The 16,069-nt window shown below is 48.6% G+C and overlaps 1 protein-coding gene across 1 annotated transcript in view; it reads right to left on the bottom strand.

The window, feature by feature from the left end:
- LOC116887018 (core histone macro-H2A.2) overlaps positions 1-16,069 on the bottom strand; it is a 49,812-nt gene that overhangs the window by 1,739 nt on the left and 32,004 nt on the right. Inside the window, exons 4-8 of the mRNA XM_032888505.1 lie at positions 13,581-13,778; positions 11,580-11,690; positions 9,809-9,908; positions 8,783-8,872; positions 2,253-2,427 (exon numbers count right to left, since the gene is read on the bottom strand). Of these exons, the coding sequence (XP_032744396.1) occupies positions 2,253-2,427; positions 8,783-8,872; positions 9,809-9,908; positions 11,580-11,690; positions 13,581-13,778 (674 nt within the window). The remainder of the gene's footprint in view (positions 1-2,252; positions 2,428-8,782; positions 8,873-9,808; positions 9,909-11,579; positions 11,691-13,580; positions 13,779-16,069) is intronic.

Here is a 16,069-nt window from a genome sequence, read left to right on the forward strand (position 1 = left end):
GGTTGAAGCTGGCTGAGACCCGGACCACCAGGGAGTGGGTCGTTAACAGTGCTGTTCACCAGCCGTTAGGAACACAGCCATCACAGCCACTTAGGGTCAGCTACCAAGATACCTGGGATAGGTCCAAGAGTCCAGGATATACCTGCTTCCTGAACTCTCTTGAGTGTCTCTGTGTGGAACATGCTACCCATGGCCTGATCATGGAGGATACATCCCATAGTATTCATTACTTTGTCCTCAGCTTCCCTGTGTCTCTGAGTCCAGCTCTTCCCACTGAGCTGCAGCGAGAGCCTCTGCTGCTCCCAGTTCAGATAACAAAACTTCAGCTTCCTCCTTTCCTGTCCTGAGCATTCCCTAGGGATCTTGAAGCAGCTATGGGGGCTGGATTTATAACCAGGGGACACTACTGCTGCTGCTGCTGCTGGTGGTGGTGGTGGTGGTGGTTCTATGAACTATGGTTCTATGAACCACACTTTAGCAAGGTCTGTGAACCTGGCGTTTTCTGATTGTGTGTTCTAGCTAAGGACCAAGGGTAGGGATGTGTGCTTGAATATAGCAGGTTTTCACAAACAAACATGGGGCGTGCTGTGGGGATGGCTCAGTTGGGCCACATAAGCATAGAGATCTGAGTTTGATTCTTAGAACAGATACACCAAGGATGGGCGTGGAGATCTGTGTTTGCAACACCAGTGCTGGGGAAGAAAAGGCAGATGGAGGCCCGTGGTGGTTTGAATACGCTTGGCCCAGGGAGTGGCACTATGAGGAGGTGTGGCCTTGTTGGGGTAGGTGTGGCTTTGTTAGAGGAAGTGTGTTCCTGTAGGGGAGGGCTTCAAGATCCTCTTCCTACATGGGAGCCAGTTTCCTCCTAGCTGCCTTTGGAACAAGAGTTAGAACTGTCAGCTCCTCCAGCTCCATGCCTGATTAGATGCTGCCATGTTTCCCACCATAATAAGGGACTGAATCTCTGACCCTGTAAACAAGAGCCAATTAAATGTTCTTTATAAGAGTTCCTGTGGTAGGGGTTGGGGATTTAGCTCAGTGGTAGAGCGCTTGCCTAGCAAGCGTAAGGCCCTGGTTGGTCCCCAGCTCGAAAAAAAAAAAAAAAAAAAAAAAAAAAAAAAAAAAAAAAAGAGTTCCTGTGGTCATGGTGTCTCTTCACAGCAATGAAATTCTAACTAAGACTCACTAGCTAGTTGGCATAACCCAATTGGTTAATTCAAAACCAAGGAGAGACTCTCTCAAAAACACAAGGTGGTAAGTCCAACATGGTATCACACGCCTTTAATCTCAGCACTGGAGAGGCAGAGGCAGTCAGATTTCTGTGAGTTTAGGCTATTCTGGTCTACATATTGAGTTCCAGGATATCTCCTCTTTTTTTTCCCTTTCCTTTTTTGTTTTTGTTTTTGTTTTGTTTTGTTTTTTCAATACAGGGTTTCTCTGTATATCCCTGTCTGTCTTAGAACTCACTCTGTAGACCCTGCTTACCTTGAACTCAGAGATTTGCCTGTCTCTGACCCCTAGTGCTCAAAGGTGTGTGCCACCACCTCCTGGCAAGATCCTATCTCAAACAAACAAACAAACAAACAAACAAACAAATTTCAAACCAAAACAACAGTAAAACACCAAGGTAGTACACTTCTTTAAGCTAAGCACTGAGAAGACAGAGTCGGGCAGATCTCTGAGTTTAAGACTAGCTTAATTTACATAGTGAGTTCCAGGCTAGCCTGGACACAGTAAGGCCCTGTCTGAAAACAAAAACAAGATGGATAGCCTAGAGTCATCTGAGAGAAGCCTGAACTGAAGAACTGCCCTGATCGGATTGGCCTGTGGCCATGTCTGGGTGGGCGGGGGTTATCCTGATTGACATTGACATGGAAGGGCCCAGCCCACTGTGGGCAGCACCATTCCTTAGGCAGATGATCTTGGGTTGGATAAAAAAAGCTAGCTAAGTATGAGCCATGTGCACTCACAACTATACCCAAAACCAAAGTGCCACCCGACCTCACCCATGATGTCTGCCTTTCTGTCAGGACATTGATATCAACCCGGCAGGAAAGCTGGCCCCAGACATGGAGTCCTGCCGTCCCAGGCCAAGAGGGAGGGCTGTAATTATCTTTCTCACTCTCTTGTCTACCTAACATTCTGGCTGTGCTGGCAGACCTTGGCTGCATCTTCTCGAATGTGGACACGCTGGTGAGTAACTGATTCCCAACAGAAAGGCTAGAGACCTCAACTCAGAAACCGTGTCCTACCTGCCGCTGGGGAACGGTGGGAAGGCGACAGATTTAAGCTTCTTGTCCTCGGCTGCGGACAGGCAGTTTTTGATGGTCTCTTCCAGCTGTTCTTCACATTTGTCGGAGCCCCACTGGGGGATGTGACAGTGGATGACAAACTTGGCTGCGAGTCCACTGGATTGGCTGACGGCAGCTGGGACACAGGAGAGAGACGCAGAGGGTTATTTCCTGAGTCCCACCTCATGTCGGGTGATCAGGTCAGGCCTCCCAGGTGACCCTGAGAGATCCTGGAGGACTAGAAGGTGGCACGTGTCTGCCACTGTGAGGCGAGTTTGGCAGGAAGCAGAGCTTTAGCCTTGAGGTGGCAGCTTATTGTTTTTGGCCACCTGCCATCAGGCCCCAGGTCAGGGACACAAAGGGGATGGATCCCAGGGATGGGAACGCAACAAGATCACATCTGGTAACTGGAAGATTAAGTAATGCCATCTCTAAACCACAGAATCCCGGGGTCCTTAACTGTTCCCTGACATGGCCAAGGGCACGTTGTGACTGCAAATAAAACAGTGGCGATGGGACTGCCAGGGTTGCTACACTGCTTAGCTTTAATTGGTGGTGTGGGATTAAAGGAGTGTAGCACAGTGGCTGGCTGGCTGGTGTTCTCTCTCTCTCCTCTTCCTTTGTCTCCCTGTCTTTCTTTGTTTTTTGAGACAGGGTTTTTCTGTATAGCCCTGGCTATCCTGAAACTCACTTTGTAGACCAGGCTGGCCTCAAACCTGGAGAGCCACCTGCCTCTGCCTCCCAAGTGCTGGGATTAAAGGCATGTGCCACCGCCACCACCACCCGGGCAAGGTTAAAAAATTATTTTTATGGGTGTGAGTATTTTGCCTGCATGAATATCTGGTTACTATAGGTATACAAAGCCCAAGGAGACCAGAAGAGGGCAGATTCCCTGGAACTGTATTTAAATGTCTGTGAGCCACCATGGGTAGATGCTGGCACTTGAACCCAGGTCCTCTGGAAGAGCAGCCAGTGGTCGTAACTGATGAGTTACCTCACTAGACCCTCTCCTCTGTGTTCGCTCTCTCTCTGTCTGTCTGTCTGTCTGCCTGCGTCCCTCCCTATCTCTCTATCTCTCTGTCTCTTTGCCTCTGTCTGTCTGTCTGTCTGTCTGTCTATCTCTGTTTCTCTCTCTCTCTCTCTCTCTCTTTCTCTCAGAACTGTTTATCCACCTAAACTGGCAGGGTCTTCTAACACACATCTGGAGCCCACAAAGCCAGAGTGACAGTGGCAGATCTTATAAGAACATGGCTATGTAGGAGTTTGAGGGAAGTCCCTGTGGCCATCAAACATCAGAGGTGGCCTTTCTGTTCCCACTCCCCAGCTCCCTTGGCCGTCTTTTCTGAGCCTTCACCATGGAACTGGGCGGCCTGGTTAAGACATGCATTGTGTGACCCTGGAATGCTCACTTGGCCATCCACCTCTTCCTTCAGGACGCGCTACATCCTCTGCACAGTGCACAGGGCAGAGGCTTAGCACAGACTGGTCTGGCTTAGAGAACATGTATGGAGGCATCTGGGCTCCCTGCAGTGTCTGGCAAGGACAGCTATGTAAGGGCCATTTTAACAGTTCCAAGAGGTTAATATTTTCCACATGTTTTCGTATCTTTGAGAAGGCGTACATCTGGCAGGGCGGGGTGGAGTGATGGCTCATTACTTACAAGCAGTGGCTGCTTCCCCAGAGGATTCAGGTTCAATTCTCAGCAGTCACCTGAAGACTCACCACTGTCTGTAACTCCAGTTCCAGGGGATCTGATGCCCCATTCTGGCTTTGTGGGCACCAGACATGTGTTGGAAGACCCTGCTGTTAAGCTAGTAGTCTTATCTCGTCTGGATAGCTCCCAGAGCTCTGTACAAAATGGAGTTTTCCCTTCTCCACTGACCTTATCTGGGGAGTGTCTCGAGCATGGGTGCCTGATCTTATCTGGAGGAGAACCTGCATAGAGCTTCCTGCAAACGCCGCATGAGTCAGCACCAAGTCCCAGTTCAGCCCTTCCAGAGTATGATAATGCAGTACTGTGTTATAACCAACCATCCCTTACCACCCATGTGATAATCCGGGACCATGTTATGACCAGTCAATCCTTTCTGCCTATAACCTCTAAAACCCTTATATCCCCTACCCCTGGAGCCATAAGTAGAACCGTCTCACTGAAGGGTCTCTGGAAATCTTTCCGTCAAACTCACAGCCGTCTGAAGCCCGCTCACCACTTCTGCTTCCTCTGCCCTCATGGGCTGGAGGCCAATGACCCCCAGGAGAAGGGAGACCCACAGATATGCAGGTGATACACTTATATACATGTAGGCAAAATACCCATACATATAAAATAAAAAACGAAAGGCAGACATGTCATAGTAGCCGTCAGCCTGCAGAAGCTCTTAAAGGAATAAAATGCACGTCCTCTGCCTCCTGTGATCAGGCCCCATGAGCCTCTCTGTGGGCGGATTTAGTCAGTGCTGGGTTGCCAGGCTTCAGAAGCGCTGGCTTGCAACTTTCGTTCACTCCTTTCTCCTCATCCACTAAGCTGGGACTTAGTGGAATTTTCCATTTGGGCCTGTGGCGGTTTGGATGACAACGGCCTGCTATAGGCTGTGTGTTCAAATGCTTGGCCTCCAGCTGGTGGAGCTGTTTGGGAAGGGTCAGGATGCATGACCTTGTTGGAAGATGGTGTGTCGCTGGGGACAGGCTTTGAGGTTTCAAAAGCCCATGCCATTCCTAGGCTAGCTTTCTCTCTGCCTCCTGCCTGTGGAGCAAGATGTAAGCTCTCAGCTACAGCTCTAGCACCATGTCTGTTTGCCTACCGCCATGATGGTCAGACTCACCCTTGGAAACTGTAGGCTCCAGTAAGCGCCTTCTTCTGTAAGTGGCTGGACTGTGGGGTTTTTGCACCACAATAGGAAAGTAGCTAAGACACCATCCTGTTAATGCCAAGGCCAAGGGCAGAACTTGCTGCCCTTCTTGTGAGTCGAGGTCAGTTATGCTCCTTATTTTTGAAGATTTCATTTTTTTTCTTTTTGAGGGAAAATTGTGTGTGTGTGTGTGTGTGTGTGTGTGTGTGTGTGTGTGTGGTGTGTACATGTGCATGCATATATGCATGCACTAATGTGTGCAGGTCACAGTACACACATATCAGGGGAAAACACAAGGCAGTCACTTCTTCCACTATTAAGATCCCAGGGGCTGAACTCAGGGTTTTAAGCCCGTGGCGAGAGCATCCACTGGCTGAACTTTCTCAGCGGCTCAAGCTTCCAGTTTATTATAGATGGCCGCCGCCTCTCCTCTCTGACAGCTTTAAGGATTCTTGTTGACATCAGAATTCCTGACCAGCTTCTGTGGTGGGCCAGGTTTGGACTTTCATTTGTTTTGCCCAACCCGAACCTGCATTTAATTCTGGAAGTTTCCTGATAAGAACTCTTTAGCAGGGGTTGGAGAAATGGGTTAGTGGTTAAGAGCACTGACTGCTCTTCCAGAGGTCCTGAGTTCAATTCCCAGCAACCACATGGTGGCTCTCAGTCATCTGTAATGAGATCTGATGCCCTCTTCTGGTGTGTCTGAAGACAGTGACAGTGTACTCAGATACATAAAATAAGTAAATAACTCTTAAAGTACTATATAGAAAAGTTTAAAAGGGGGTGGGGGAGCAAGAGAGGTGGCTCAGTGGTTAAGAGCACTGACTGCTCTTCCAGAGGTCCTGAGTTCAATTCCCAGCAACCACATGGTGGCTCACAACTATTTGTAATGGGATATGATGCTCTCTTTTGGCATACATGCAGGCAGAGCACGCATATATAAAAAGAAACAACAACAACAACAGCAACAACAACAACAACAAAAGGAATTCTTTAGTTACAACTTCACTATTCGCTCACAACTTTTGAATTCTGTGTAGAAACACCTCAGAGTGTCTTGTCCTGTGTTTGGGTTGCTTTTCTCCCACATTTCCAGGCACCCCCTGGGAGCCCCACTCTGACCCTGAGACCAAGTGACCTCTCCAACAGCTGCATCAGTGCTCTGCCAGAGTGGAGGTGACAGAGGAAAGCTAAAAGCTGGCACTGTGATGGAATTCTGACAAAAGCAACTTACAGGATGGAGAATTTATTGTGGCTTACAGTTTGAAAGGATAAGGTCCACAGTAGAAACCTCTTAGCTTCCTGGCAATCTTAGCCAATGACCATGAGGTGGTTGGTTAAATAGCAGAAAGAATAAGTAAGTAAGTAATTCATTAGCCTATGTCTCTAGTCTCACTTCCCCCACCTAGGCCTCTCCCCAAGGGGTTCCACAACCTTCTTGAATAGTGCTGCCAACTGGAAGCCAAGTGTTCAAACACATGGGCCTATGGGTGGGCAGGCATTTCACATTTAATATCACATTTAACAGTAGTCCAACGCCTCGATGAGGGCCTCTACTCTCTCTGTCCTAGAAACAGATTTTACACCAACTATAGCCCTGGGTAGAAGGCTGTGGGACTGTTAGTTTTTTGTTTTTTGTTTTGGTTCTTTTTTTCGGAGCTGGGGACCGAACCCAGGGCCTTGCGCTTCCTAGGCAAGCGCTCTACCACTGAGCTAAATCCCCAACCCCTAGGTTAGTTTTTTTTTAAAACTGTGTAGGGTGTTTTGCCTGCCTGTATGTCTGTGCACTGCATGTGTGTGTAGTGCCTACAGAGGCCAGCAGAGGGCATCAGATCCCTTGGAACTGGAGTTACAGACTGAGTTGATTGGAAGTTGCTGGGAATTGAACCCTGGTCCTCTGGAGCCATCTCTCCAGTCCTGGCTATGGGAATTTTACTCTGGCTTTCTTCCCAAGTGATGGGAACCTGGGGCTTCATGAATGCTAGGTGAGTGCAGGACCGCTGTGAGCCACCTAATTCCTCATGAGGATTATCGGTGCTTTAAGCAGTGGTCGAGCTTGGCAGCAGGTGAGCCCTCTTGTCAGCTCATGCCGTCAACTCCTCTACCTCACCTCAGGCCACAAAACATCCAGCCTTGGACCGAACCTTGTGAAACTCAACCCCAAGCAAATCTTTCCCCTATCAAATTGATTTTTCTCAGGCATGTGTTGGGATGCTGACACAAATAGTATTTGGTCACAAAAAAAGAGGAGAGGGGATGATATATTCTATGACGTACATGAAATTAAAAAATACTATGTCAGCTACAAGATGCCAGACACAGAGGGCCAGTCGCTATACGATTGTATTTACATGAAATGTCCAGTCCAAGTGAATCCGTAGGGACAGGAAGTAGATTAGTGGTTTAGGAGCTGGACTTTTGGTCAGAGGTGGCAAGAAACTTCTGGAAGTAGGTAGAGCATCAGGTTGTGCAACATTGTAGAAGTATTTGATACCACTGAATTACATACTGTAAAAGGCGCATGGGGTACATTTTATGTTCTGTGTATCTTGCTGTACACATGTAAAACTGAACCAAATAACCCCCGGAACACTTAGTGTTTGTTGGGAGCGATGCCCTTGAAGCCCTCTATTATTGATGTTATTATTATGATTAGAAATCATAGTAAAATGATTTTTCTATGGAAAATCCCCAGCCAGCTGCAGAAGACTAATACAAATCTGGTGGTCAAAATGAATAATAATAATAATATGATATGTCAAGATCCCAATGTGATGACCTGTAACCTTTCTGAAAAAAACAACATCCTGCTCACCAATAGATATGACAAACCTGTGACCTTTCTGACATCCTGTCAACATCAGCTGACCACACGAATACTGTGTCCTTGGCCTGCGTAAATGTTTCTTATTTCCCCCCCTCCCTCTGTTACCCATGTTATGGTATAAATTCAGCCTTGGGGAAAAATAGAATTATCGCCTTGATCAGACTCTTGTCTTGGCGTCCTTAGCGTCTCTTGTCCCCCATTCTCTTCCAGGTACCCCTAGCACCCCTCGTTAACTGTCCTGCAGGATGTGACAAGTGTTCACCTCTGCGGCTCATGACTATAAAGGACCAAGAGTGCCCAGAGCATAGGGAAACAACCTACACCCACTGTCCAAACTCAGAGCGGTGCTAAAGGAGCTGCCCAAACACTGTGTGTCTCTGCGTGCGCACGCGTGCGCGCATGTGTGTCTCTCTGCGTGTGCCTGTGTGTGTGTGTGTGTGTGTGTGTGTGTGTGTGTGTGTGTGTGTGTGTGTGTGCGTGCATGTGTATTAGAGCCAGAGAGAAAACTCAGTGTCACTTTCAGGAACACCGTCCACCTCCTCTGAGGTGGACTTTTGCCAGCCCAGAATTCACCAAGTAGATTAGCCTAGACGGCCAGGAATACTCCTGCCTCCACCTCCTCGCCGTTGGAGTAGCCAGCCTAGGACATCGAATGTGCCTGGCTTTTTTCGTTTGTTTGTTTTTAACCTGGGTTCTAGGGATGGCGCATCCTGTTGTATCCTGTTGTATCCAGTGACCACGTATGGACGTGGGAGGCTGGAGGTTGCAAGGGTGGGATTGAGCCCTGCTGAGATGCAGCCCAGTCCCACACTTACCTTCAGCAACTTCCAAAGGGCCTTGGGACTTGCGAAGCTCCTTTACTGTTTCCAAGAACTCTTTACCCCCGGCCTTTTCCAAGGCTTTACCTGCAAAGAACAGTGTGACCCGTGGTGATTCCATTTCAATAGAATCTCACTGCTGGGCGTGTTAGGTCAGAGGAACTTAGATATTACGGATGACACCTCCTTTGTTACCCTGGTTTGGCAGTGGTCACTGGCGGCACTGGTGGCAAGGCAGAGAGGCCTGTGTAGGCCGACGAGCTTTGTTATGGGATCCCCATACCCCACCCTCACCCCTGCTCCCACGTCTCTCTCTTCCTCTCTTGTGTTGCTGAGTATGGAACCTTAGACTTCCTTCTCGCTGAGAATACATCCCAGCAGGGCAGAACACCCCAATCTGAAAATCCCAGATCAAAACCTTCCCAAATGCCAGCACAACTCAGCTGGGGCAAGATTCCACACTGGGTCTCGTGTGATGGGTGGGTCACTGTGCTGTGTGTGACATATGAGGGGACCCCATCTCTCTTGGGAGCCTGGGGAAGGTGTCTTGTGTTGCTTAAAGCACTGTTCAAGTCTGTGGAAGTCACTCAGTGTTAATAACACGTTCCTCTAAAAGGCATTTTAAAAATTCACCTATTCTTTCTGTGATGGGTGTTTTGTCTGCATGTATGTCTGTGCATCCTGTGAGTGCCTGGTGCCCATTAATGGCTTTTCCCCGAGTGGTGTTTTCTGCTTTACTTTTCATAATGCAGGCAATGGGGAGGACATGAAAATGCAGTGGCAAAGGTGGAGTGGCAGCTGGGGTGGCAGCTGCAGCCGGGGTGGCAGCCGCAGCCGTGCAGGCAGCAGCAGAGCGGTTGGCAGACTGAACTGCAAAGGGGGCCAGGTGCTGATTGACAGCTGAGCTGTTTGAGGGCCAGCCATCTGCACCTGGGACCTCAGGCAGAGAGGGACAACCGAGTCTGAGAGAGCTGTCTGGACAGCGGGCCACACCATGTCGCCTCTCCAAAGCCTGGGCCTTACCTATCTCTTCCTTGAGGTCGATTTCGGCTGTGGTTGGGTGGACGATGCCCTCCACCCTCATGGAGCCGATGTGGCTGATGTCACTCTGGGTCAGGGACAGCTGCATTGGGAAGGAAAGATGGTGACAAGAAGAAGGTCAACTTCCCCACTGAAAATCATTTCAGTATAACGGTCAGCATTGCTTTTCTCAACCATCCAGGCTGAGGGTCAGTCAGCACAGGGGCTCAAATTCCCAGTTATTTCTTTCATTTTGAGATAGGGCCTCAGATAGTAGCTTAGGCTGGCCCTGAATTCACTTAGGTAGACAGTGTTTGCCTTCAACTTCTATCTCTGCCTCCCAATGCTAGGATCATAGGCCTGGGCCACCATGCTTTTGAGACCAACAATCCACCATTACTGCCCAGAATGGGCTCTCCGGTCCTCTTTCTGTCATTTATGTGTCTTTTGTTCCTCACCCTGGTGGCCTTGGTCACCTCTGGCACATCTCAGGAGCTGTGTGGAAAGCAGCCCAGAGCTTACTCTCTCCTCACGACTTAAGGAGTACAGAACTGTTTGGAGGAGGTCCATCGTCTTGTTGGGGAGGAGAGGGCTCTGGGTTCACACTCTGCCCCTACCTGTGACAACTGCCCTTCCCCCAACCCCTCTTCTGTGCTATGGACCCATTCAAGGCCTTGTGTGTATCAGGGAAACACTCTATCCTTGAGCTACTCAAGAAGAATACTCAGGAGAATGTGAGTACCCCATTCCTGGGGCTGGTTTCGGCAGAATAGAAGGAAGAACATTTCCCAATGTCTTCCCCAGGGAGTGGGAACTTTCTGATTCTCTAGATAAGTTTGGGACAAAGTTCACAGCTCTGAAGGGAACACATACACCACCTTTGTGTCTCCATTTTTTTTTTTTTTTAAAGATTTATTTTATGTATATGAGCACACTGTCACTGTCTTCAGACACACCAGAAGAGGGCATCAGATCCCATTACAGATGGTTGTGAGCCACCATGTGGTTGCTGGGAATTGAACTCAGGACCTCTGGAAGAGCAGTCAGTGCTCTTAACCACTGAGCCATCCCTCCAGCCCCATTTTTTTTTTTTTTTAAAATCAGAAATGAATAAGGAACCTGCCACATCTCTGCTCCCTGGAGACCTTGTGGTCCCCAGCTGTCTGGATGGGGATGCCTCTCCCTTGGTGCAGGCTGAGACCAGGCAGCGCGCAGAGATCCGCCTGTATCTTATTTTAGCCCTGGGTTGGCTCCGAAGATAATCTGTCTGCTCAGTGAATTTGACGCGCATAGAAATGAATTATTTGCATGTCTGGCAGGATGCTGAGAAATTGCTGGAATACACCCTGTTAGGTTTTTATCTTTTCTCTCCCCTCCACCCCCCTGCAGCCAAGGAAGGCAGGCAGACTGAATTATTGACAAATAATTCATTTCTAGCACCTGTCATATTCAAGAAACATATATTGCTATTCTCTCCCTCTGTTAAATGACATTTAATCTTGGAAGCTAGGCCTCTTCAAGCCTGGCTGGGAGTTAGCAATAGATTTTTTTCTCGGTGGGTGAAGACATAATTGGGGTTTGGGGATTTCCCAGCAGAACCAGGAATGCTGTCCTATTGTCCAGATTCTCTAGGAATCTTTAGGCTGACCTTGGGTTGATCTCAGCACCAATAGTCTGCTTCAGAAATACATACAACACCTGGACGGAGGAGGCATTAGGCCTGTGAGCAGTGGCTACACAGAAGAGCTTACGGCAGCTCAGTCAGTGGCATTACCTTCTGCCCCAGAACGAGGCTCTTCGAAGACAGGATGGTAAAGCCATCCCCCGGCCCGTCTTCTGAGGTGGAATTCGATGTTCCTTCTTTATCGCTGTCCTTGGCTTTGGACTGTGGGTGAAACCAGAGGGAAAGATGAGAAACGGTCCAGAGAAGTCCCCTGGGATTAGGGGACAGTCCTTTCATGGCCACCGCCAATGTGGGTATGACGGGAAGTGGTCAGGCAACAGACGCTGGGTGATCTGTTCTGCAGTGAATGTGGGAGTTCTCTGCTACTGAGTCCCTCTCTACTCTTTCCTCCCCTCCCTCCTTCTCCCCCTCTCTCCCTCCCTTTCATTCTTCCATCTTTTCACTGGTGCATGAAGTAAAAGCTCTCAGTATGACATTCATACACATCTATTGTTGTGCTTGACTCACACCCTTCGCTATCTCTGGGTGGGGGTGTCCATGGGTTTAACTCAGGACCTCCATCAACTAACCAAGTGCAGTTCGCTTCTGAGCCACACCCCAGGCCCTCCTGTTATTTCCTGGAGGAGGGAAACAGTAAACAGGAAAGAAATGGCTAACACATTATGGGCGGCGATGTAGCTCAGTGGAGAGAGTGCCTGCCTCACAGGTAGGAAGCCCTGGGTTCGATCAATGAATGAGGCGTAAGAGCGTACAACTGAAACCCAGGAACTCAGGAGGTGGACATAGCAGGATCAGAAGTCCAATGTCATCCTCGGCTACATAGACAAGTGAAGCCAACCTGGGCTACAAGAGATACTGTCTCAAACAACCAAACCAAACCAAACCAACCCCCATTATCATAACAATGATTACAGAAGCCCACAGGTAGCGGGACACCGATACATTATTCTTGGCTGTTACATTTGTCTTCTGTGCCTGAGGTTGACAAGTACCTAAGCCAGTGGTTCTCAACCTGTGGGTCTTGACCCCTTTGGGATCAAATGACCCCTTCACATAGGGGTTGCATTCAGATGTTCACACCGTGATTCATAACAGTAGCAACATTACAGTTATGAAGCACCAACAAAAATAATGTTATGGTTGGGGTCGCCACAACATGAGGGACTGTGTTAAAGGGTCACAGCATTAGGAAGGTTCAGAACCACTGAATTCCAAGCCAAGTGGCTGTGTCAAGAAGCTGCACAGGATTGGGGGTTTAGCTCAGTGGTAGAGCGCTTGCCTAGCAAGCGCAAGGCCCTGGGTTCGATCCCCAGCTCCGGGAAAAAAAAAAAAGAGAAGAAGCTGCACTAATGCTGGGCCTCGATTCTCCCCAGGCTTGTCCTGGGGCCAGGTGGCAGTAGCATGAACTCTTGCATGCTATTTTGTTATCCTGGAGCTCTTCAGAGTGACAGTCTTATAAGCTTCCTAGTGTTTAACGGAACCGCCTGTGATGAAAATGGTTGGTTTCTCTGCTGCTCAGGGCTCCTGAGCTTGTGAAAGGTTGCTTAGCGTGCGGATCTGAGGGGCCGAGCTTTCATTTGGAGTTATGATTATTGTCGTCCTTGTTATTTACAAAATGCTCCCGAGGAAGCCTAGCACCTCTCCCTCCCATCTCCCACGTGCTGGGCGATGCTCCGTCACTGAGTTAGAGCTCCGGTTTAATTCTTTTTAACACAGTCTCTCTGTGTAGCCCTGCAGGTCTTGAAACTCACTCTGTAGACCAGGCTGGCCTTGAACTCAGAGATCGAATGCCTCTGCTTCCTGAGCGCTGTGCCACGCACCATGCCTAGCTCCAAACTCCTGCCACCTTGACTCCCTGCTCCATGATGGAGTCAAAACAAACTCCTTCTCCCTAGAATATTTTATTACAGCATCAGGGACAGGGAAACTTAATGCAGACACCAAACTTGCCTGTGAAGGATGTGTCCCCTTGATATCGTCACTGCTCAAAGGCCCCACCTCCTAATCGCATCCCTTGGGGTTTAGGTTTCCAGAGAGGAGCAGCATGCCTACTATGGGAATACCTGGCTCCTGAGAGACCCCACCACTCACCTTCTTGGACGTCCGAGGCTTGGTGGCCTTGGATTTCTTACCCCCCTTCTTGCCTGATGCGGCCTTCCTTCCTCTTTTTTCTGGGGGCGGGGAGAGGATGGTTTCTGACTTGCCTTTGGTCCCTCGCTTTTTGGCCAACAGTTCGGGGTGAATTCTGGGCAGGACACCCCCACTGGCGATGGTCACTCCTTTCAGCAACTGAGAGAGGAATGCAGAAGGCTGGTCAGGCACGCGCAGGCTACGCCACCAGCCGAACAAGCCTTGAGTCTGCCTTCTGCTCAACTAAGGAAACCTGACTGTCCCAGAGCTCTGGGCTCGCTCATCCTATGCTGGCAAAGCGTTCCTCAGTAGGCATCAGGTTGTCTGCGGTCTTGCACAGAAAGCAAAACGAGGTGGAATCAAAGAGACGTGAAAACTGGCAGGATGCCTGGGGCTCTGGAATTTCAGATGATGACGGAGAACAGAGAGCGTCACATATGGGAAGCACAGCTGGGTTCAAAGGTTAACTCGAGAATGAGGCTTGCACCTATTGCACCTTTCAAACCTATGTCCAGGTTAACTCAAGAATGAGATCCAGTGCTTTGCACACTCTCAAACCTGTGTCCCCTTAGGAACATACACTCGGCCACGAACCTCCCGATGGATACATTTTGAACAATCAACGAACAGTCATGTATTTTGCATATTCTAAACTAGAGGGCGGTCTGAACCACGAACCGCTAACCATCCATCCTTTACTGGAGCAGCACAGACACCTTGAGAGTCTAGAAACATCTACAGCAAATTGACAGTTATTACAGTACTATCGGCTCTGAGAAGAGCTTGTGCATTTTCTTTAAGTTTTTTTTTTTTTTTTTTTGAGCTGGGGACCAACTCAGGGCCTTAAGCGCTTGCTAGGCAAGCGCTCTACCACTGAGCTAAATCCCCAACCCCTGAGCTTGTGCATTTTCTTTTGCATGCTTTTGTTTTGAATTTTTCTAGCAATCAATTTTTATCACTCTTTTTGGGGGGAGGGGAGCGACCATTCTATGATGGCCCAGCAAAACTTTGAAGACATTTTAGTTTGAAAAGAATGAGATCAGAACATAAGTACAGATAGAAATTCTCATACTATTTACGCCCTCCCCTCCACCCCCATCCCCAGCTTGCCTACTCTTGTCTAGGAAGGCATTCACTTGACTGTTGAGTCCATCAGTTCTAATGCATAGATAAGGAGTCTCCTACTCATGCCTCAACAAATCACCCTCAGGGTTTGAGTTAAGAAATTGCCAAGAAAATATATGCATGCGATGACTTGTGTGTAATAAGAAGACAAAGTCTTGAAGGCATGGCAGTGTCTACTCCAGAGGGGACTTGGTCTTGACTCTGGTTGTGAGCCTAGCCTTTAACGGCTGAGCCATCTCTCCAGCCCTGGTCTTGACTCTGAATGCAAAGCTATCAAGATCTGTTCTTCTCTGCCTGGTCTTGATGGGCATGCGTGTGTGCATGCGTAGATGTGCGCGTAGACTGGACTGAGAACCATCACTGGTACGATGATGGCTGGCTGTGTCCACCCAGGAGCATGCCTGGTGTCATGGTTTGCATATGCTTGGCCCAGGGAGTGGCACTATTAGAAGGTGTGGCCTTGTTGGAGGAAGTGTGTCACTGTGGGGATGGGCTTGGAGACCCTCCTCCTAGCTGCCTGGGGCTGCTCAGTCTGTTCCTGGCTTCCTTCGGGTGAAGATGTAGAACTCAGCTCCTCCTGCACCATGCCTGCCTGGGTGCTGCCATGCTCTCACCTTGATGATAATGGACTGACCCTCTGACTGTAAGCCATCCCCAGTTAAATGTTGTCCTTTATAAAACTTACATTGGTCATGGTGTCTGTTCACAGCAATAAGACCCTAACTAAGACAGATGTTGGTACCAGGGACTGGGGTATTGCTATGTTAGGCCTGACCATGTTTTTTGTTGGGAAGAATGTTGATTTTGGGACTTTGGATTTGGAAAGCAGTGGAATGCTTTAAATGGGGCTTAATGGGCTATCTTAGTAGGAAGTCTTTGTTACTGAGAGTGATTTGAATTGTGCAGGCCTGGCCCAAGAGGTTTCAGAAGAGAAGAATTTCAGCATGTGCAGTAAAGACTGCTTTTGTGGTATTTTGGTGAAGAATGTGGCTGCTTTTTGCCCTTGTCTGGAGTCTGCCTGAGGCTAAGGTGAAAAGACTCAGATTAGTTGCACTGACAAAGGAAGTCTAATAACATCCATCATAGACTTTGTTCTCTGGTTAAGTCTCATGAAGAGCATTTTAATGAAAAAAGAGAAGTTGAGAAAGGAAAAATACAAAATATATAGTCCGAGTATTTAAGGGACACCCGGAAGTGAAATGGAGCATCTTGTGTTCAAGAATATTAAATTGAATTAAGGGAGAAATGACCTTGGGGCAAGATCCCACCCAGCTAAGTTAGCTCCAGGCAACTTAGTACAAAGCTTTAATCTGGGGAGACAGGCA

Source organism: Rattus rattus, chromosome 18 (genome assembly GCF_011064425.1).
Source record: "Rattus rattus isolate New Zealand chromosome 18, Rrattus_CSIRO_v1, whole genome shotgun sequence".
Lineage (NCBI taxonomy): Eukaryota > Metazoa > Chordata > Mammalia > Rodentia > Muridae > Rattus > Rattus rattus.